The sequence below is a fragment of the Hemiscyllium ocellatum genome, chromosome 3, assembly GCF_020745735.1.
Source record: "Hemiscyllium ocellatum isolate sHemOce1 chromosome 3, sHemOce1.pat.X.cur, whole genome shotgun sequence".
Taxonomy (NCBI): Eukaryota; Metazoa; Chordata; class Chondrichthyes; order Orectolobiformes; family Hemiscylliidae; genus Hemiscyllium; species Hemiscyllium ocellatum.
In genome coordinates, this window is record NC_083403.1 from 23,358,228 (window position 1) to 23,376,429 (window position 18,202).

The 18,202-nt window shown below is 43.7% G+C and overlaps 1 protein-coding gene across 1 annotated transcript in view; it reads right to left on the reverse strand.

Annotated features, from left to right (window-relative positions):
• The window catches only part of LOC132835161 (phospholipase B1, membrane-associated-like), a 154,984-nt gene that overhangs the window by 69,211 nt on the left and 67,571 nt on the right, over positions 1-18,202 (reverse strand). Inside the window, exon 2 of the mRNA XM_060854499.1 lies at positions 13,939-14,095. Coding sequence (XP_060710482.1) covers positions 13,939-14,095 — 157 coding nt within the window. The remainder of the gene's footprint in view (positions 1-13,938; positions 14,096-18,202) is intronic.

Here is an 18,202-nt window from a genome sequence, read left to right on the forward strand (position 1 = left end):
CTAGTAACACCTGACTCCATTATTATCCTTATTATCCATTATTATCCATTATTATTATCCATTATTATCTTTATTATCCATTAAGACTGTCCTTAAGATCTACTTATTTTGAGCAAGCTTTTGACCATCTGTCCTAATATCTTCAGCTGAGCCTCAAAGTTGGTTTATGCTCCACCTCCAAACGGACCCCACCACCAAGGATATATTTCCCTCCCCTCCCCTATCAGCGTTCCGCAAGGACCACTCCCTTCGTGACTCCCTCGTCAGATCTACACCCCCCACCAACCCAACCTCCACCCCGGCACCTTCCCCTGCAACCGCAGGAAATGTAAAACTTGCGCCCACACCTCCACACTCACTTCCCTCCAAGGCCCCAAGGGATCCTCCCATATCCGCCACAAGTTCACCTGTATCTCCACACACATCATCTATTGCATCCGCTGCACCCGATGTGGCCTCCTCTATATTGGTGAAACAGGCCGCTTACTTGCGGAACGCTTCAGAGAACACCTCCGGGCCGCCCGAACCAACCAACCCAATCACCCCGTGGCTCAACACTTTAACTCTCCCTCCCACTCCACCGAGGACATGCAGGTCCTTGGACTCCTCCACCGGCAGAACACAACAACACGACGGCTGGAGGAGGAGCGCCTCATCTTCCGCCTGGGAACCCTCCAACCACAAGGTATGAATTCAGATTTCTCCAGTTTCCTCATTTCCCCTCCCCCACCTTGTCTCAGTCGGTTCCCTCAACTCAGCACCGCCCTCCTAACCTGCAATCCTCTTCCTGACCTCTCCGCCCCCACCCCACTCCGGCCTATCACCCTCACCTTGACCTCCTTCCACCTATCCCACCTCCATCGCCCCTCCCCCTAGTCCCTCCTCCCTACCCTTTATCTTAGCCTGCTTGGCTCTCTCTCTCTCTTATTCCTGATGAAGGGCTCATGCTCGAAACGTCGAATTCTCTATTCCTGAGATGCTGCCTGGCCTGCTGTGCTTTGACCAGCAACACATTTGCAGTTATGCTCCAATGAGGTGTTTTGGAACTTTAAAAGTGCAAACTAAATGTCAGAAAATGGTGTTGGTGATTCCCCCAGAATTAGGTGTCATTGCAGGGAAGCACCCAGAGTTATTCTTTTACCCACTTCCTCCTTCTGAAACAGGTTACCACATATTGATCCCTCTAAGTCAGGAGGTGTCAATGCAGAGTTATCCTGCAATGAGCTGCAGGATAGCATCCTGAGGAAATCCAGCACCAATCCATTTAGCATTGCTCTCCCCACACACTGTGATATAGATATACATTGAAAAAGAGAGTAAGATTGATCTAAAGTGTAAAAGGAATGGACTACAAGGGAAGTAAGTCCAGAAACAAGGCCTTTAAAGGGACTATGAGAAAGTGAGGACTGCAGATGCTGGAGATCAGAGCTGAAAATATGTTGCTGGAAAAGCACAGCAGGTCAGGCAGCATCCAAGGAGCAGGAGAATCGACGTTTCAGGCATGAGCCCTTCGTCAGGAATGAGGAGAGTGTGCCAAGCAGGCTAAGATAAAAGATAGGGAGGAAGGACTTGGGGAAGGGCGTTGGAAATGCGATAGGTGAAAAGAGGTTAAGGTGAGGGTGATAGGCCAGAGTGGGGGTGGGGGCGGAGAGGTCAGGAAGAAGATTGCATGTTAGGAAGGTGGTGCTGAGTTCAAGGGTTGGGACTGAGACAAGGTGGGGGGAGGGGAAATGAGGAAACTGGAGAAATCTGAGTTCATCCCTTGTGGTTGGAGGGTTCCTAGGCAGAAGATGAGGCGCTCTTCCTCCAGCCGTCATGTTGCTATGGTCTGGCGATAGAGGAGTCCAAGGACCTGCATGTCCTTGGTGGAGTGGAAGGGGGAGTTGAAGTGTTGAGCCACTGGGTGGTTGGGTTGGTTGGTCCGGGTGTCCCAGAGGTGTTCTCTGAAACCTTCCGCAAACGTTCCGTAGGTCCTTGGACTCCTCCATAGCAACACGATGGCTGGAGGAAGAGCGCCTCATCTTCCACCTAGGAACCCTCCAACCACAAAGGATGAACTCAGATTTCTCCAGTTTCCTCATTTCCCCTCCCCCCACCTTGTCTCAGTCCCAACCCTTGAACTCAGCACCACCTTCCTAACCTGCAATCTTCTTCCCGACCTCTCTGCCCCCACATCCAATCCGGTCTATGCCCCTCACCTTAACCTCCTTCCACCTATCACATTTCCAACGCCTCTCCCCCAAGTCCCTCCTCCCTACCTTTTATCTAAGCCTGCTTGGCACATTCTCCTCATTCCTGAAGAAGGGCTCATGCCCGAAACGTCGATTCTCCTGCTCCTTGAATGCTGTCTGATCTGCTGTGCTTTTCCAGCAACACATTTTCAACTTTAAAGGAACTATGTTAATGAAAGATAATACAGATAAAGTGAACAATGTTTATTTCTTTAGTGCATTTGTAATACACCAAACACCAATCTATTGAAATTCCACCAAAGAAAACATAAATTTACATAGGAAGCCTTCTCCCTTGCTAAGCCCAAAGAAAGTGGACACAGGGTTGACAAGAGCTGTGTTATAACTCTACTGAACAGCCAGCATTGTCATGGGACTGAACAGCCTCCATCATTGTGTTGTTCTGAGATTCTCTGATACAGGAAGCTAAACCATGTACACTCATATGCCTGGTGCTTAATAATCTGCAACTGATCTACTTGCTAGCTCAGATCTCTCATGAGTTTCCCACAGTTCACCATTATGGCACAGTGATATATATGATTAACTGGGGGGCATAGTTGATTAAAGGTGGAAGCAAAGAAATTTTTCATGAATTAATTAGTTACTAATAATCATGAGGTGACTTCAAAACACTTACTCTGTTATTTTTCAAACTGGTCACCAGTTTTTGAGCCAGCCGTGGTAATTCCCTGAAATAAGCACATTTCTTAATTATTCCATTCAACAATGTTAGGTCAGATCATGGAAAAAAAATCGATACTTTCAGGGTTGACTGTACAGAGAAAATACTGTGACCAAGTGAAAATGTTTTGTATTTCAGGGCATCATCAACCAGTCCTGATCTTTTAAAGTTAACTTTAATGTTTATCATTGTCGCCGCTGGAATATTTGAGAGCAAGAGTGGCCACTCAAGCCTTTGAGGTTTCTCCTCCATTCAATAAAGTCCTGGTCAATCTGACTTTAACCTCAATTCTACATTCCTGCAGATCCCCAATAAACTTTCATCCCTGGTAATCAAGAATCTATCTACCTCTGTCTTAAAAATATTTAAAGATTCAGAATCCACAACCTTTTAAGGAAAGGAATTCCAAAGATTGACAACTCTCAGAGAAAAGGATGTTTCTTCATTTCTGTCTTAAATGGGGAAATTTCCCACTTTGGATATTTTATGTAGGTCAAACACATACAGGGCGAGGGTAAATGGATCTGCTGAACGGTATAGAGAGCTTCAACTTTCAGTCGCATATTAATCCAATCAAAAAGACTAAGAGATTGTACGCACTGATTTTTATTAATCTTCTTATAGCTTATTCTACTACCTATAATCCTTTAAATAGTTGTGTATCTGTATGTGGCAATAGTCTAGTGGACTGTTGCTCCAGAGACCCGGGTAATGTTCCAGGTGCCTGGGTTCAAATCCCCCCATGACAGCTGAATTCAATAAATATTTTGAGTTACGAATCTAATGATAACTATTGATTGTCAGGAAGCCCCATCTGGCTCACTAATTTCCTTCAGGGAAGGAAACTGCCATCCTTACCTGGCCTATATGTGACTCCAGACTCATAGCACTGTGGTTGACTTTTAACTGCCCTCTGGGCAATTAGAAATGGGTCATAAATGTTGGCCTAGCCAGTAATGCCCTCATTCTGTGAATGAATTGGAAAAAAACCTCATCTTTTCACAGTCTTTCCACAGGGAAAGGGGGAAAATTGACAGGAAAGCTTTATTTTCACTCTTTGTGGCATTTTGAGAGTGTGGCTACAAGTTAGCAGAGTGCTGAGGTTAACGAGTTTTGAGAAGATTTGTAGCTCAGGTTGAGGTTTTGGATGTAGAGTTCCAACCAGAACTCTATCAACAAACACATCAAGTTAGACCACATCTACCACCCTCTGAGAGAAGGAACAGGAAATGACTTCACCACAGGAAATAACATCACCAACCCAAAGAAACCCAAACATATCAATAGAAAGCAGGAATTTTCAGCATTGCTTCGCCTGAGGCCCACTGAAGATGTTATCTAGTCGGGTAACAAAACGTCTGGAAAAGAACCTTCCGGCTCAGTGAGCAAACCTACATCCAAAATAGTGCTGGGATCCTGGGTCTACAGCACATGCCTCTCACAGTCAGGTAAAGAGAAGAAATAGATTCAATTTGCTCATTTCAAAAGAACTTTCAGACACAATACACAGATTAAAGCACTCAGAGAGAACTCTAATAGAAAGAGTCAACCTACCCATCTTTTGCTCTCACAACAGATTGATCCAATGAGGTGTTGGCATGGTTTCCATTTCCTAAGGAGTATCCAATCACGCCAGGATTAAATGATTTCAAAATATCTACGTATTTAAAACATGAACAAGGATATTAACTGTAATCCATTGTGATAATACTATAATATTCATATTGTTAATATAAAGATTGTACATCTTTTTATCACACTGAAATATTCCAGAACTCATAAATACAAATCTGCGATTTCTGGTTCAGTTACATCTGTCTGCTGACATGAGCCTAATACAATTTCATTCATGGCATCAGTCAACTGTCAATTGTGGTTATTCTCTGTTTCCTGTTGGCCAAACAATTTTCCATCCATGCTTGTTATGTTACCACTACACCATGAGGTTTAAATTTCCACAATAACCTTTGATGTGGCATCTTATCAAACGTTTTTTATGGATCTAATCATAGTACATAGAGTCATAGATCTGTACAGCACAGAAACAGTCCAACTCACCCATGCCAACCAGATATTCTACATAAATCCAGTCCCATTTGCCATATCCCTCTAAACCATTCCTATTTTGGATGTAGGTTTGCTCGCTAGCTGGAAGGTTCATTTGCAGATGTTTCATCACCATACTAGGTGATATTTTCAGTGAGCCTCCGGATGAAGCACTGGTGGTGCAGCCCACTTTCTATTATGTGTTTGGGTATCCTTGGGTTGGTGATGTCATTTCCTGTCCCTTTTCTCACGGGGTGGTAAATGGGGTCCAAATCTATGTGTTTGTTGATAGAGTTCCTGTTGGAATGCCATGCTTCTAGGAATTCTTGTGCATGTCTCTGTTTAGCTTGACCTAAGATGGATGTGTTGTCCCAGTCAAAGTGGTGTCCTTCCTCATCTGTATGTAAGAATACTAGTGAGTGTGGATCATGTCTTTTTGTGACTAGTTGATGTTCATATATCCTGGTGGCGAGTTCTTTTGCCTGTTTGTCCAATGTAGTGTTTGTTACAGTTCTTGCAAGGTACTTTGTCAATGACATTAGTTTTGCTTCTTGTCTGTATAGAGTCTTTCAAGTTCATTAGCTGCTGTTTTAGTGTCTTGGTGGGTTTGTGGGCTACCATGATGCTAAAGGGTCTGAGTATTCTGGCTTGAATCCATATCCTGGGAGGGATGTGATTGCATTGGGGAAGATGCAGAGGGGTTTTACCAGGATGCTGCCTGGGCTGGAAGGTTTTTGTTCCAAAGAGAGATTTGGTAGACTGAGTCTGTTTTCTGTAGAGCGTAGGAGACTAAGAGGGATGGTGGGTGGTTGATTGTGATGCATGAAATTATGAGGGGCACAGAGAAGGTGGGCAAGAAGGAGCTTCTCTGCTTGGTGGAGGGGTAAGTGATCGGGGGCATAGATTTAAGATGAGGAGCAGGAGTATTAGAATAATTAAATATTTTTCCCCAGACAGTGGTGGAAATGTGGAACTCAATGCCTGTAAGTTTAGTAGAGGCAGAAACCCTCATAACGTTTAAGGAACATTTAAATGTACAGTTGATGTGCCAAGGCAGACAGGGCTAGGGGTCAAATGCTAGATAACGGGATTAGAATAGTTAGGTGGCTACTGCTAACTGGCTTGGACGAGCTGGGCCGATGGGAGCTTTTCTGTGCTGTCAACATCTATGGCTCTATGACAATCCTGTCATAGACTTCCAAGGCCAAAACAATCAATAGGAGCCAGTCATAGAATCAGAGAATCCCTACAGTGTGGAAATAGGCCCTTTGGCCCAACCAGTCCACACTGAACCTCCGAAGAGTAACCACCCGCTACCCAAATTTGCCCCTGTCTAATACACCTAACCTAGGTGGAAGTGAGGACTGCAGATGCTGGAGATTAGAATCGAGAGAGCACAACATGTCAGACAGCATCTGAAGAGCAGGAGAATTGACGTTTTGGGCAAAAGTCCTTCATCAGGTTCTTCTAATACACTCATGACTCTAATACATCTAGCCTACGCAATCTTGAACACTATGGGCAATTTCGCACAGCCAATTCACCCAGCCTGCACATCTTTGGAATGTTGGAAGAAACCAACATGCAAACTCCATACAGACAGTCATCCAAAGTTGATATCAAATCCAGGTCCTTGGCGCCATGAGGCAGTAGTGCTAACCACCGTGCCACCCAATTCAATGTTTCATTCACTGAAACAGTGGATAACCACTGTCATAACAACTGATCAAAAAATTCACAGCTTAATCTCGTGTTTAACCCTAAATCCCAAACTTGTAAACACCAGCAGCTCTCACTATTGCTGCAAAGGTGGATGTCATGTTAGTTTGTCTCTTGATAGTGTTTGTGAGAGAGAGAGAGATACTCACCCATATATTCGGAGAATTCACTGCACTTCTTTGAGTAGTGTGAGGATTTTTTGAATATCTATTGGAACCACTGAAGAAACCAGACAAGACTTTCATTGAAGTTTTATTTGAAGGTCACCATCTCCAAAGATGTGACACTCCTTTGCATGCTACATAGAGTATGAAACCTTGGGAGGAGCACAAGCCCAATACAAGCCCAAACCAGAGGTAAGAGAGATCTCAACAGAGCTGGCCCATCACACATTTGTTGAAATATATGATGACAATTTTTTTAACTTGCAAAAGGTTCCTCATTACACATACCTGGCAAGGAGTCTGGCATCCAAGAACCTGGATCCTTCTCATTGCTGTAGTCAGAAAACAAACAAAATTGATTTAAATTACCATCATGGAACCATAAAGAAAACAAGGAGGCCAAGCAGCACATTCTGGCCCATTCTAGCTCTCTGAAACAGCTATTTATTTTATCCTATTTTGCATATCAGAAAGTCCATGAGTGAATGATGGCACTGGAGCCAATCACTACATTTATTTCCAGAGTTAGCCATGAAAAGCATACCAACTAACTCCACAGTTTCATTGTCTATAAGTGAAACCACAATTAATACAGTTGATACAAATGTGAAAAGGATGTTTCCTGTTGTGGGTTAGTCCAGAAGTAGGGGGCATTGTTCTAACATAAGGGTTTGCCCTTTGGGACTGAACTGAAGATCTTTTCTCTCTCAGAGGACTGTGTGACTTTGGAACTCTTCCTCGGATGGCGATGGAGGTGGAGTGAGTGAATATTTTTCAAGTAAAGGTAATAGGCTCTTGTTATGCAAGGGAAGCAAATGTTATTGCGCTTAGATAGGAATTGGAACACACCCCATTCTTCTCAATTAATATCCCAAAATGATCTATTTGTTACCACATTATTGATTGTGGGATTTACAACGGTAACTTCAAAAGTATAAGTTGGCTATAAAGTGCATGGGAACATCTCTATTTTATTCTTTCACAGGATGCAGGTGCCACATGTTAGAGCAGCATAGAATGCCCACCCCTAATTGTCCTTGGGAAGGTGGTGATGAGCTGCCTTCTTGAAACTCTGTAGTCCACACAGAGTCCGTACAACCACAGTGATATTAAGAAGGCGGTTGCCAGGACTTTGACCCAGTGACACTGAAGGAATGACAATTCATTTCCAAATCAGAAAAGTCTATGGCTTGGAGGAAATCTTGCTGGGTGGTGTTCCCATACTTCTGTTGCTCTTGTCCTTCTCACTGATAGAGATCACAGGAAGGTGCTGTGAAAGGAACACTGCTGAGTTATTGTAGTCCACCTTGTAGATGGCACACAGTGATGCCACTATATATTGCTGATGGAGCAAGTGAATATTTAAAGTGGCTGATGGGATGCCAATCAAGTGGGCTGCTTTGTCTTGGATGGTGCCAAGTTTCTTAAGTTTGTTGTTGGAGCTGCATCCATCCAGACAAATTGGGAATATTCCATCATACTTCCGATTTGTGCCTTGTAGATGATGGTCATTCTGGGGGAGTCTGGAGCTGAGTTACTTGTTGTGGTATTCCTAGCCTCTGACCTGTAGTCACACTATTTATATGGCAAGCTTAGTTTAGTTTCTGTTAACCCCTAGGATATTGATTATGGGGGAATTCAGTGGAGATAATGTCATTGAATGTAAAAGGGAAATAATTAGATTCTCTTGTTGGAAATTACCATTGGAGGAGAAAGTGAGGACTGCAAATGCTGGAGATCAGAGCTGAAAATATGTTGCTGGAAAAGCGCAGCAGGTCAGGCAGCATCCAAGGAACAGGAGAATCGACGTTTCGGGCATGAGCCCTTCTTCAGGAATGAGGAGAGTGTGCCAAGCAGGCTAAGATAAAAGGTAGGGAGGAGGGACTTGGGGGAGTGCGTCCGAAACGTCGATTCTCCTGTTCCTTGGATGCTGCCTGACCTGCTGCGCTTTTCCAGCAATATATTTTCGGAAATGATCATTGCCTAGCACAAAGCTGCTATTTGTCAGTCTGGACATTGTCCAGAACTTGTTGCATTTGGAGATGGATTGCTTCAGTATCTGATGAATCATGAATGATGCTGAACATTGTGCAATCATTGGCGAGCCTCCCCATTTCTGACCTTATGATGGAGCAAAGGTCATCGATGTACAGGCTAAAGATGATTGGGCCTAGGACATTACGCTGAGGAATCCTGCATTGATATCCTGGAGCTCAGTTGACTGACCTCCAACAACCACAACCATCTTCTTTTGTGCTGAACTTGGCTCCAACCGTGGAGAGTTTGTCCCTGATCCCCATTGACTCCGGTTTTGCCACAGCACCTTGGTGCCACACTTGATCAAATGCTGCCTTGTTATCAAGGGTAGTCACTCTCACCTCACCTCTGGAATTCAGCTCTTCTGTTCTTCTTTAGACCAAGACTGAAATGAGATCAGGAGCTAAGTGGTGGAAATTAAATTAATTCTTAATGTGGGAAAATATGTGCTTTGCAGAAGAATAGAGGAGCTGAATGCTATTTAAATGGAGAAAGCAATGGCATTGGAATCCTCATGCATAAACTACAAAAAGCTAGCATAAAAGTTTAATAGACAATAAGGAAGGTAAATGAAATATTGACCTTTATTTCAAAGGGAATGGAATGTAAAAATAGGGAAATCTTGCTGAAACTAGACACGACACTAATTAGACCACAGCTGGAATACTGTGAACAGTTTTAGTCCCCTAGAGACATTTCACTAAATTGATTCTGGGTGCGGAGGGATTGTCCTGTGAGAAGAGGTTGAGTAGTTAGGGCTTGTACTCATTAGCATTTAGAAGAATGGGACGGGACTTTGTTGAATCATACGAGGTTCTTAGGGAGCATCGCAGGGTATGCTGGTCAAACATGCAGCACCTGCATCCTGTTTCTCCTTGTGGGAGAGTCTAGGACTAGAGGACATCATCTCAGAATAAGGGGTTGTCAAGTGAAGACAGAGATGAGGAAGAATTTCATCCATCAGATGATAATGAAATTGTGGAATTCTTTACCATTGAGGGCACTGGAAAACGGTCATTAAATATACTCAAGGCTGAGATAGGGAGATTTTCAATGATTAAGGGAATTGAGGGTAATGGGGAAAGGCAGGAAAGTGGAGTTGAGGATTATTAAATCAGCCATGATCTTATTGCATGGTGGAGCAGACTCAATGGGTTGAAAGGCTTACTTCTCATGGGTCAAACCAAGCACCAGTGATCAGATTACTGCTGAGTAAATGCTACTTGATAACATTGTTAGTGACCCCTTCCAGCTCTTGGCGTATGATCAAAAGAAGACAAATAGGTTGGTATTTGGCCCGGTTGGATTTGTCCTGCTTTTTGTGTACAGGACAGACCTGGGCAATTTCCCACTTTGTCGGTAGGTACCTTCTTGTCAAGGGGCACAGCTAGTTTTATTTTGTTCACTAGTGGGACATGGGCGTCGCTGGCTGGCTCAGCATTTGCTCCCCATTCCTGGTTGTTTTTGCAAAGGTATTGGTGAGTTGACTCCTTGAACTGTTGCAATCCATGTGCTTAGGTGGACCCAACAATGCTGTTAGGGTGGGAATTCTGAAGCACAAATGTTCAGTACTACTGCTGGTTGTTAGGGCCCATAGCCTTTGCAGTATCCAGTGTCTCCAACCATTTTGTGACATCACATGGAGTGAATTGAACTGGCTGAAGACTGATGTCTGTGGCGCTGAGGAGGTAGTGATGGATCATCCACATAGCACTTCAGGCCGAATATTGCTGCGAATACTTCAGCCTTCTCTTTTGTCATGATGTGCTGGCCTCCTCTATCATTGAGGATGGGGATATTTGTGGAGCCTCTTTCTCCAGTGAGTTGTTCAATTGTCGATCACCAATCAGAACAGGACTATAGAGCCTAGATCTGATCTGTTGGTTGTGGGATCTCTTAGCTCTATCTATCAATTGCTGTTTATGCTGTTTGGCATGTGAGAGTAATGCTGTTGTGTAGCTTCACTGGGCAGACATCTCATTTTAACAGTTGCCTGGTTCTACTCCTGACTTGCCCTCCTGCACTCTTTACTGATGAAGGATTGATCCCCTGGTTTAATGGAATGGTGGAGTGGGAATTTGGTGGTCATCATTAGACTAACTCTCTTTTATAAATACTGAATTGTTTAAGTTGTTCATTAGATTCAAAGTCTACCATTTGCCACAATTGGATTTGAACCTATGGCCCAGAGCATTACCCTGCCCTCTGGATTACCAGCTCATTGACAATGCTACCTGCACCGGTAAGCTCTAAATCAGGATTTGTGTAGCTCAGAGGGAATATTGATTGGGATGGTGTTTTCATGAAGCTGCTGGCCTTGTCCTAGGTGTGGAATGTTATGGTTTTGCTAATGCATGTAGCTACGCACTGCTGTTAAGTGGAAAGGACACCCAAAACACAATGGTTAGTATTAGTCACCATTTCTGGGAACTGCAGTCAAAAGTACACTCACTGAATTAAGTATCAGAAAGACCTGAAATATCTGCTTACTCTTCTCACAATTACATGTGTAAAGAGAAGGGAAAACTAAAATGAGTACCAGTTTTCAGTAGGAAAATGTAACCATTACCTTGACAAATGTCCACTGAGCTGCGGAGGGTCTTCCTACAAGGAAACAGCCAGTTACCATCTTACGCTCAGTCAACACAATGCACAGAAGTAATAAGACTAAGACTAAGTTCAAGTCCATTTTAACCAAGCGACATTACTCACAGTTAGTGCATCTCCCAACTTCACAACAACCTTGATCTGTGAAGGTCTTAAAGCATGCACTGCAAAAAGTTACAGAAGTAAAATTAAAATTCTGGGCAGCTCATGTCACACTTGAACTTAGAGGTTGTTGCTGCTAAGGAATTACTGGAGGGGAGATGGAAAGTTAGTGTACACTCGTATGTATCTAGTATAATAAAATAGCTTATTAAGGTCAATGGAAAGAAGTTCCACTTGATTGATACAGGTAAGATTAATCTGATACTGGTAAGATTAATCCGCTCATAACCCATATCATGAAATATAAAAACTAATCCCAGGATTTGCCAGATCTCCAAAGTTGACCCTACTTTGCCTTTAAAATATTTGCCAAGCCAACACCCTTTATAGATTTAATCGCCCTGTTCAGCCAGACTATGACACAATTTGGGGAAGTGGGATCTTGACCCTAGACCTTCTAGCTCACTAGCTCTCTTATCTCATTGAAGTATATCGGATTCTTAAGGGGCTTGACAGAGTAAATGCTAAGAGGATGTTTCCCCTGATGGGAGAGTCTAGAACTAGAGGACATAGTCTCAGAATTAAGAGATACCAATATAACACTGAAATGAGAAGGAATTTCTTCTCTCCCTTGAGGGGTGTGAGACTTTGGAATGCCTTGCCACATACAGCTGTGGGGAAAGAATCCTTGTATATATTCTTGGCTGGTGGGATGCTCTTTGGAGAGTTGGTGTGGACTCAATGGGCTGAATGACCCTTTTCCATACTGTCAGGATTCTATTATTCTCTCCACTTGATGGAGAACAGTAACCCCAGCTTCTGGAGTCCATTCCAGTTGCTTTACATCTCTTCCTCTTACAAGTACCTGAATCCGAAGACGAGCTGGAAAAAATCTCTTCACCGCAACCGACCCAATGGCCCATAAAGGTCTACAAGAGAAAAGGTTAGAGCTTGTTATATCAGCATGCCACCAAGACAATAAAGATACAGAGACAGGAGTACAACTACCTTCTAGTACAAAGGTCATTAGGTCCAATCATGCAACAAAACAAACACTGAGGAATCCCCTCCCCATACTGCTAATGGTGATGTTGCTGGACTTTGATAATTGAATGTCAAGTTTCTGCACAAACCTCCTGATGGCTATTTTGGGGGTGGGGTTGCGGGGGGGGGAGGAGTGGGGGGATGGGGAGGGGGGGGGGAGGATCTTGCCACTCATGTCAAGACTCACAGCAGAACTTTGGTCAGCAGCTGAATTCACATCCTGAGCCTGAAATTAAAGGCTGCTAGGAGAAAGTGAGGACTGCAGATGCTGGAGATCAGAGCTGAAAATGTGTTGCTGGAAAGGCGCAGCAGGTCAGGCAACATCCAAGGAACAGGAGAATCAACGTTTCGGGCATGAGCCCTTCTTCAGGAATGAGGAGAGTGTGCCAAGCAGGCTAAGATTAAAGGTAGGGAGGAGGGACTAGGGGGAGGGGCGTTGGAAATGCGATAGGTGGAAAGAGATTAAGGTGAGGGTGATAGGCCAGAGTGGGGGTGGGGCGGAGAGGTCAGGAAGAAGACTGCATGTTAGGAAGGCGGTGCTGAGTTTGAGGGTTGGGACTGAGACAAGGTGGGGGGAGGGGAAATGAAGAAACTGGAGAAATCTGAGTTCATCCCTTGTGGTTGGAGGGTTCCTGGGTGGAAGATGAGGCGCTCTTCCTCCAGCCGTCGTGTTGCTATTGTCTGGCGATGGAGGAGTCCAAGGACCTACGGAACATTTGCGGAAGGTTTCAGAGAACACTCTGGGACACCCGGACCAACCAACCCAACCACCCCGTGGCTCAACACTTCAACTCCCCCTCCCACTCCACCAAGGACATGCTGGTGCTTGGACTCCTCTATCGCCAGACCATAGCAACATGACGGCTGAAGGAAGAGCGCCTCATCTTCCGCCTAAGAACCCTCCAATCATAAGGGATGAACTCAGATTTCTCCAGTTTCTTCATTTCCCCTCCCCCCACCTTGTCACAGTCCCAACCCTCGAACTCAGCACCATCTTCCTAACCTGCAATCTTCTTCCTGACCTCTCCACTCCCACCCCCACTCCGGCCTATCCACCCTCACCTTAACCTCCTTCCACCTATAGCATTTTCAACACCCCTCCCCCAAGTCCCTTCTCCGTACCTTTTACCTTAGCCTGCTTGGCACACTCTCCTTATTCCTGAAGAAGGGCTCATGCCCGAAACGTCGACTCTCCTGCTCCTTGGATACTGCCTGACCTGCTGCGCCTTTCCAGCAACACATTTTCAGTCCCGAAATTAAAGAGACAGCTTTCAAACCGTTCCATCTCCAATTACATTCTTACCTCTCCATCTCCCAGTAAGTTGGCGCCATTCTCCTTATCACTCAGTTGTTTCCCCTCGGCCAGATCCTCTGCCAAGCCTGTGAGGAGATACTTTGCTGTGATCAGTGGTACCATCACAAACCAATGCTCAAACTTATTGTCAATCAGAAACATTGGACTGACGGATATCAGCAGAAGTGAGCAAAAGAGTCAATTTACAACAGAATCCGGGAAGAAATGGGATACCTGCGCAGGTGACCTGACAGAGGTCTTTAATATTAAAATCTCTACTCTGTTTATACTTATGCTTATCTATGTTATATTAATTTTCTAAGGGGAGTAGTGGAGCACAAAAATAATTTCAAGGATGTGGAAAAAGGGTTGAATCTGTACGATGAACATATTTGCCAATACTAGGAGTCTGTTTGGACATGAGTTTGTCCTCATCCTTGCTGTTCCTTATTATTGTAGAAAATCATAGAATCTCTACAGTGTAGAAAGAAGCCATTTGGCCTGTCACCACACTCCAAAGAGCAGCCCACTCAAAGCCAGCTCCCCCCCCCCCCCGCCGCCTCCCCCACAACTGTATCTCTGTAGTCTACATTTCCCATGGCTAATCTACCCAGCCTGCACATCTCTGGACACGACGGGGCATGGGCCAATCCATCTAACTTGCATATCTTCAGACTGTGAGAGGAAACCAGAGCCCGCAGTGGAAACCTATGCAGACATGGGGAGAATGTGCAAACTCTATGCAGATGGTCACCCGAGGCAGTGATCAAATCCAGGGCCCTGGCACTGTGAGGCTGCAGTGTTAACTACTGAGCCAGCATGCTACCCAAAACTCAAAACGTCATTGTTTCTGCATGGCTCCACACTATGTTGGAGGCACGGCTGTACAGATACAACCAATCAAAATCTCCACATTTGAAATGAGCGATCACTTACATTACCTTTCAAAATCTAGTTGCATTAATGTCAATTACCAAGTTGCCAGTTACAGCATCGTAAGTATTCTGTTTACCTTGGGCAGAAACACCAGTCACAAGGCAATTTATGAAGGTTATCCTCCAGTAAAATCATCATTAAAAACCATATTGATGATGCAGAAATAGGTCCTTTTGTCCAATAAACCCAAGCCAAGGGTTAAACAATGTTCCACCATGTAAATGCATTAAAAATAACCCTCCTATTCCTTTTCTCCTTGTGAGATTCCTGTTAAAGTATCTCAGACATTTGCTTCAAAGACTCCTTCTTTAATCAATTTCCACATTCTGAATGCCCTCAGAGTAGAGATTTCTCCTAAATTCTCTACAGAATTTATAAATGGCTATCTTCTATTACCAACCATCAAATTCAGACCCACTCCGACCTGGAAAAATTCATTCTATGTTAACCCGATTTTAATATTAGACCTCCATCACGTCACCTGCGCAGGTATCCCTTATCTTTGGCAAATTTCTACAATCCCACAGTTTTCATCCACGTGGTCTGTCATTGTCACTGAAAAGGCCACAGCCCTGTCCTGCAAGCTTATTTTCCAAATTCTGTTCCTGCGCCCTCGCTTAGCTTTGCCATGAATTGTACGGTATTGTACAAACAGAGATTCCCTGTCGAGGTGTAGTACATTTATGAATAGTATTTCTTTCCTCCCTACTTCTCCCTCCACACTCCTGGTCTTGAACCTTTACAATAGGAATAGAAAAGATGGCAACACAGATTTTCAGCATCTGGGACAGGTAATAAAAACTAAGCAAAAGCAATATGTGTCCAATGTGAACTTTGCTTTATGTGCAAGTCTGTAATGGTTTGAGCTTCTTGGAAACTTAAGATCCCCCACAATGGAATTCCCAGTTGCTGTCACAAACATGAAGAAGCTTCGTGTCCCCATTCTCTTTGAAGAGATGGAAAATGGGAAACTGAGGAAGAGAAGAGATGTACAGATGTAGAAATATGATTTGCTGAGAATGCTGCCTGAGCATTTCAGAGTCAGTCCAGTGTCCAAACAGAAATTAAAACAGAACCAGACTAGGCCTGTTAGCTCCTTTAGAGATGAAAATATACTGGAACTGGGTTTGGGAATTTAAAGCCAAGGAAATGGACCTAGAGAAACAAGTTCCAAAAGAAAGAGCAATTACAAAGACAAGCCCAGAACAGGAGGGAGGAGAAGGAGCAAGTTGGAGATTACCAGCTAATATCCTTGTAAATGTTTTCTGAATCCTTTCAAGTTTTCACATCTTTCCTATAGCAGGGAAACCAGAACTGAGTGCAATATTCCAAAAGTGGCCGAATGACCAATAAAGGCAAGTATACCAAACACTTTCATTATCCTGTCTACCTGTGACTCTACCTTCAAGTAAATGTGAACCTGCACCATAAGGTCTCATTGTTCAGCAACACTCCACAGGACCCCACCATTAAATGAATAAGTCCTGTCCTGATTTGTCTTTCCAAAATGCAATACTCCACACTTATCTAAATTAAACTTCATCTGCCTCTCCTTGGCCCATTGGTCTATCTGATCAAGGATCCTTTGTACTCTGAGATAACCTTCTTTACTGTCCACAGCACCACCAGTTTTGGTCTCATCTGCAAACATACTAACCATTCCTCCTACATTTTTTCCATATTTATATAAATAACAAAAGGCAGTAGATCCAGCACTGATCCATGAGGCACCCTGCTAGTCACAGGCCTCCATCCAAAAAACAACCCTCCACCACCAGCACCCTCCGTTGCTTACCTTCAAACCAAGTTTGTACCCAAATGGCTAGCTCTCCATGTCATCTAACCTTGATAACCAGTCTACCATGTGGAACTTTGTCGAACACCATGCTGAAGTCCATATAGACAATGTCTCCTGCTTTGCTTTCATCAATATTTTTTGTCACTTATAGAGTCATAGAATCATGGAGATGGACAGCATAGAAACAGACCCTTCGGCCCAACCTGTCCATGCCGACCAGATATCCCAACCCAATCTAGTTCCACCTGCCAGCATCTGGCCCATATCCCTCCAAACTCTTCCTATTCATATACCCATCCAACATGTCTTCAAAAAACTCTGTCAAGTTACTGAGGCACAATCCCCCGTGCACAAAGCTCTGCTGACCAACCCTAATCAGTCCTTGCTTTTCCAAGTGCATGTCAATCCTATCCCTCAGGACCCTTAGATTATCAGTGGAGAAAAGAAAAAAGAAGACCTTAAAGGACAAAGAATGGTGGAAAATGGGAGAGAAACTATCCTCAACTTTGAGATGGAAGAACATTAAAAACAGTAATGCCAGACCATGCTTGTCTGCTTTAATTGTAGTAAATCAGGCTAAACCAAACAAAATTGTGAGAAAAGCAACCGACAGGATTCCTGTGCATCCTGTAATCACAAAAAATAGTCACACTAATTGCAAATACAAAAGAAGACATGAACACAACAGAATTTAGTAAGAACACATTTGGCGCACTTGCCTTCATTGCTCAGAACATGGGACGTCATGGTTTGGCTATTTAAGATATTGCTGAAGCCACTTTTGGAGTACTGCATATAGTTCTGGTCACCCTGCTTTAGGAAGGATGTTATTAAACTGGAAAGATTGCTGAAAAGATTTACAAGGCTGTTACTGGAACTGGAGGGTTTGAGTTATAAGGGGAGGCTGGGTTTTTTTTCCTGGAGTATAGGAGACTGAGGGGTTATCTTATAGAGGTTTTTAAAATTGTAACGGGCATGGCTAAGGTAACTAGTCAAAGTCTTCGAACTTGATAGAGGTGGCTGAAAGAGGTACTGAAGCCCAAACACACAATCTAAGGATTCTTCAAAGAATCCTTCGAAGAAACCAGTGTGTCCACTTTCTCTATAGCTATGTGTTTTAAAATCTCAGGATGGCACCTATTAAATTCAGGGATTTGTAGTCCCATTGTTTTCCCTAGTACATCTCCTCTAGTGATTATTTTAGAGATTATTTCTCCCTTACCTGTGGTCCCTTCATTATTTAGTATGTCTGGAATGCTATTGATATCCTCTACCACGAAGACTGATGTGAAGTATTTAGAGTCATAGAGTCATACACATGGAAACAGACCCTTCAGTCAAACTCTCTGCTGTTTCCTGTTTCACCATTATTACTTCCCTGCTCCCATTCCCTCTTGTCTCTCTCTTCCTTTTTATACATTTGAAGAACCTCTTCAAAATTGCATGCTAGTTTGCACTCAGCTTCAATTTGGGATTTTTTTATTCCCTTTGCTTGGCTTTTGGAATTTGACCAATCCTCTGACTTACCACTAATTTTTG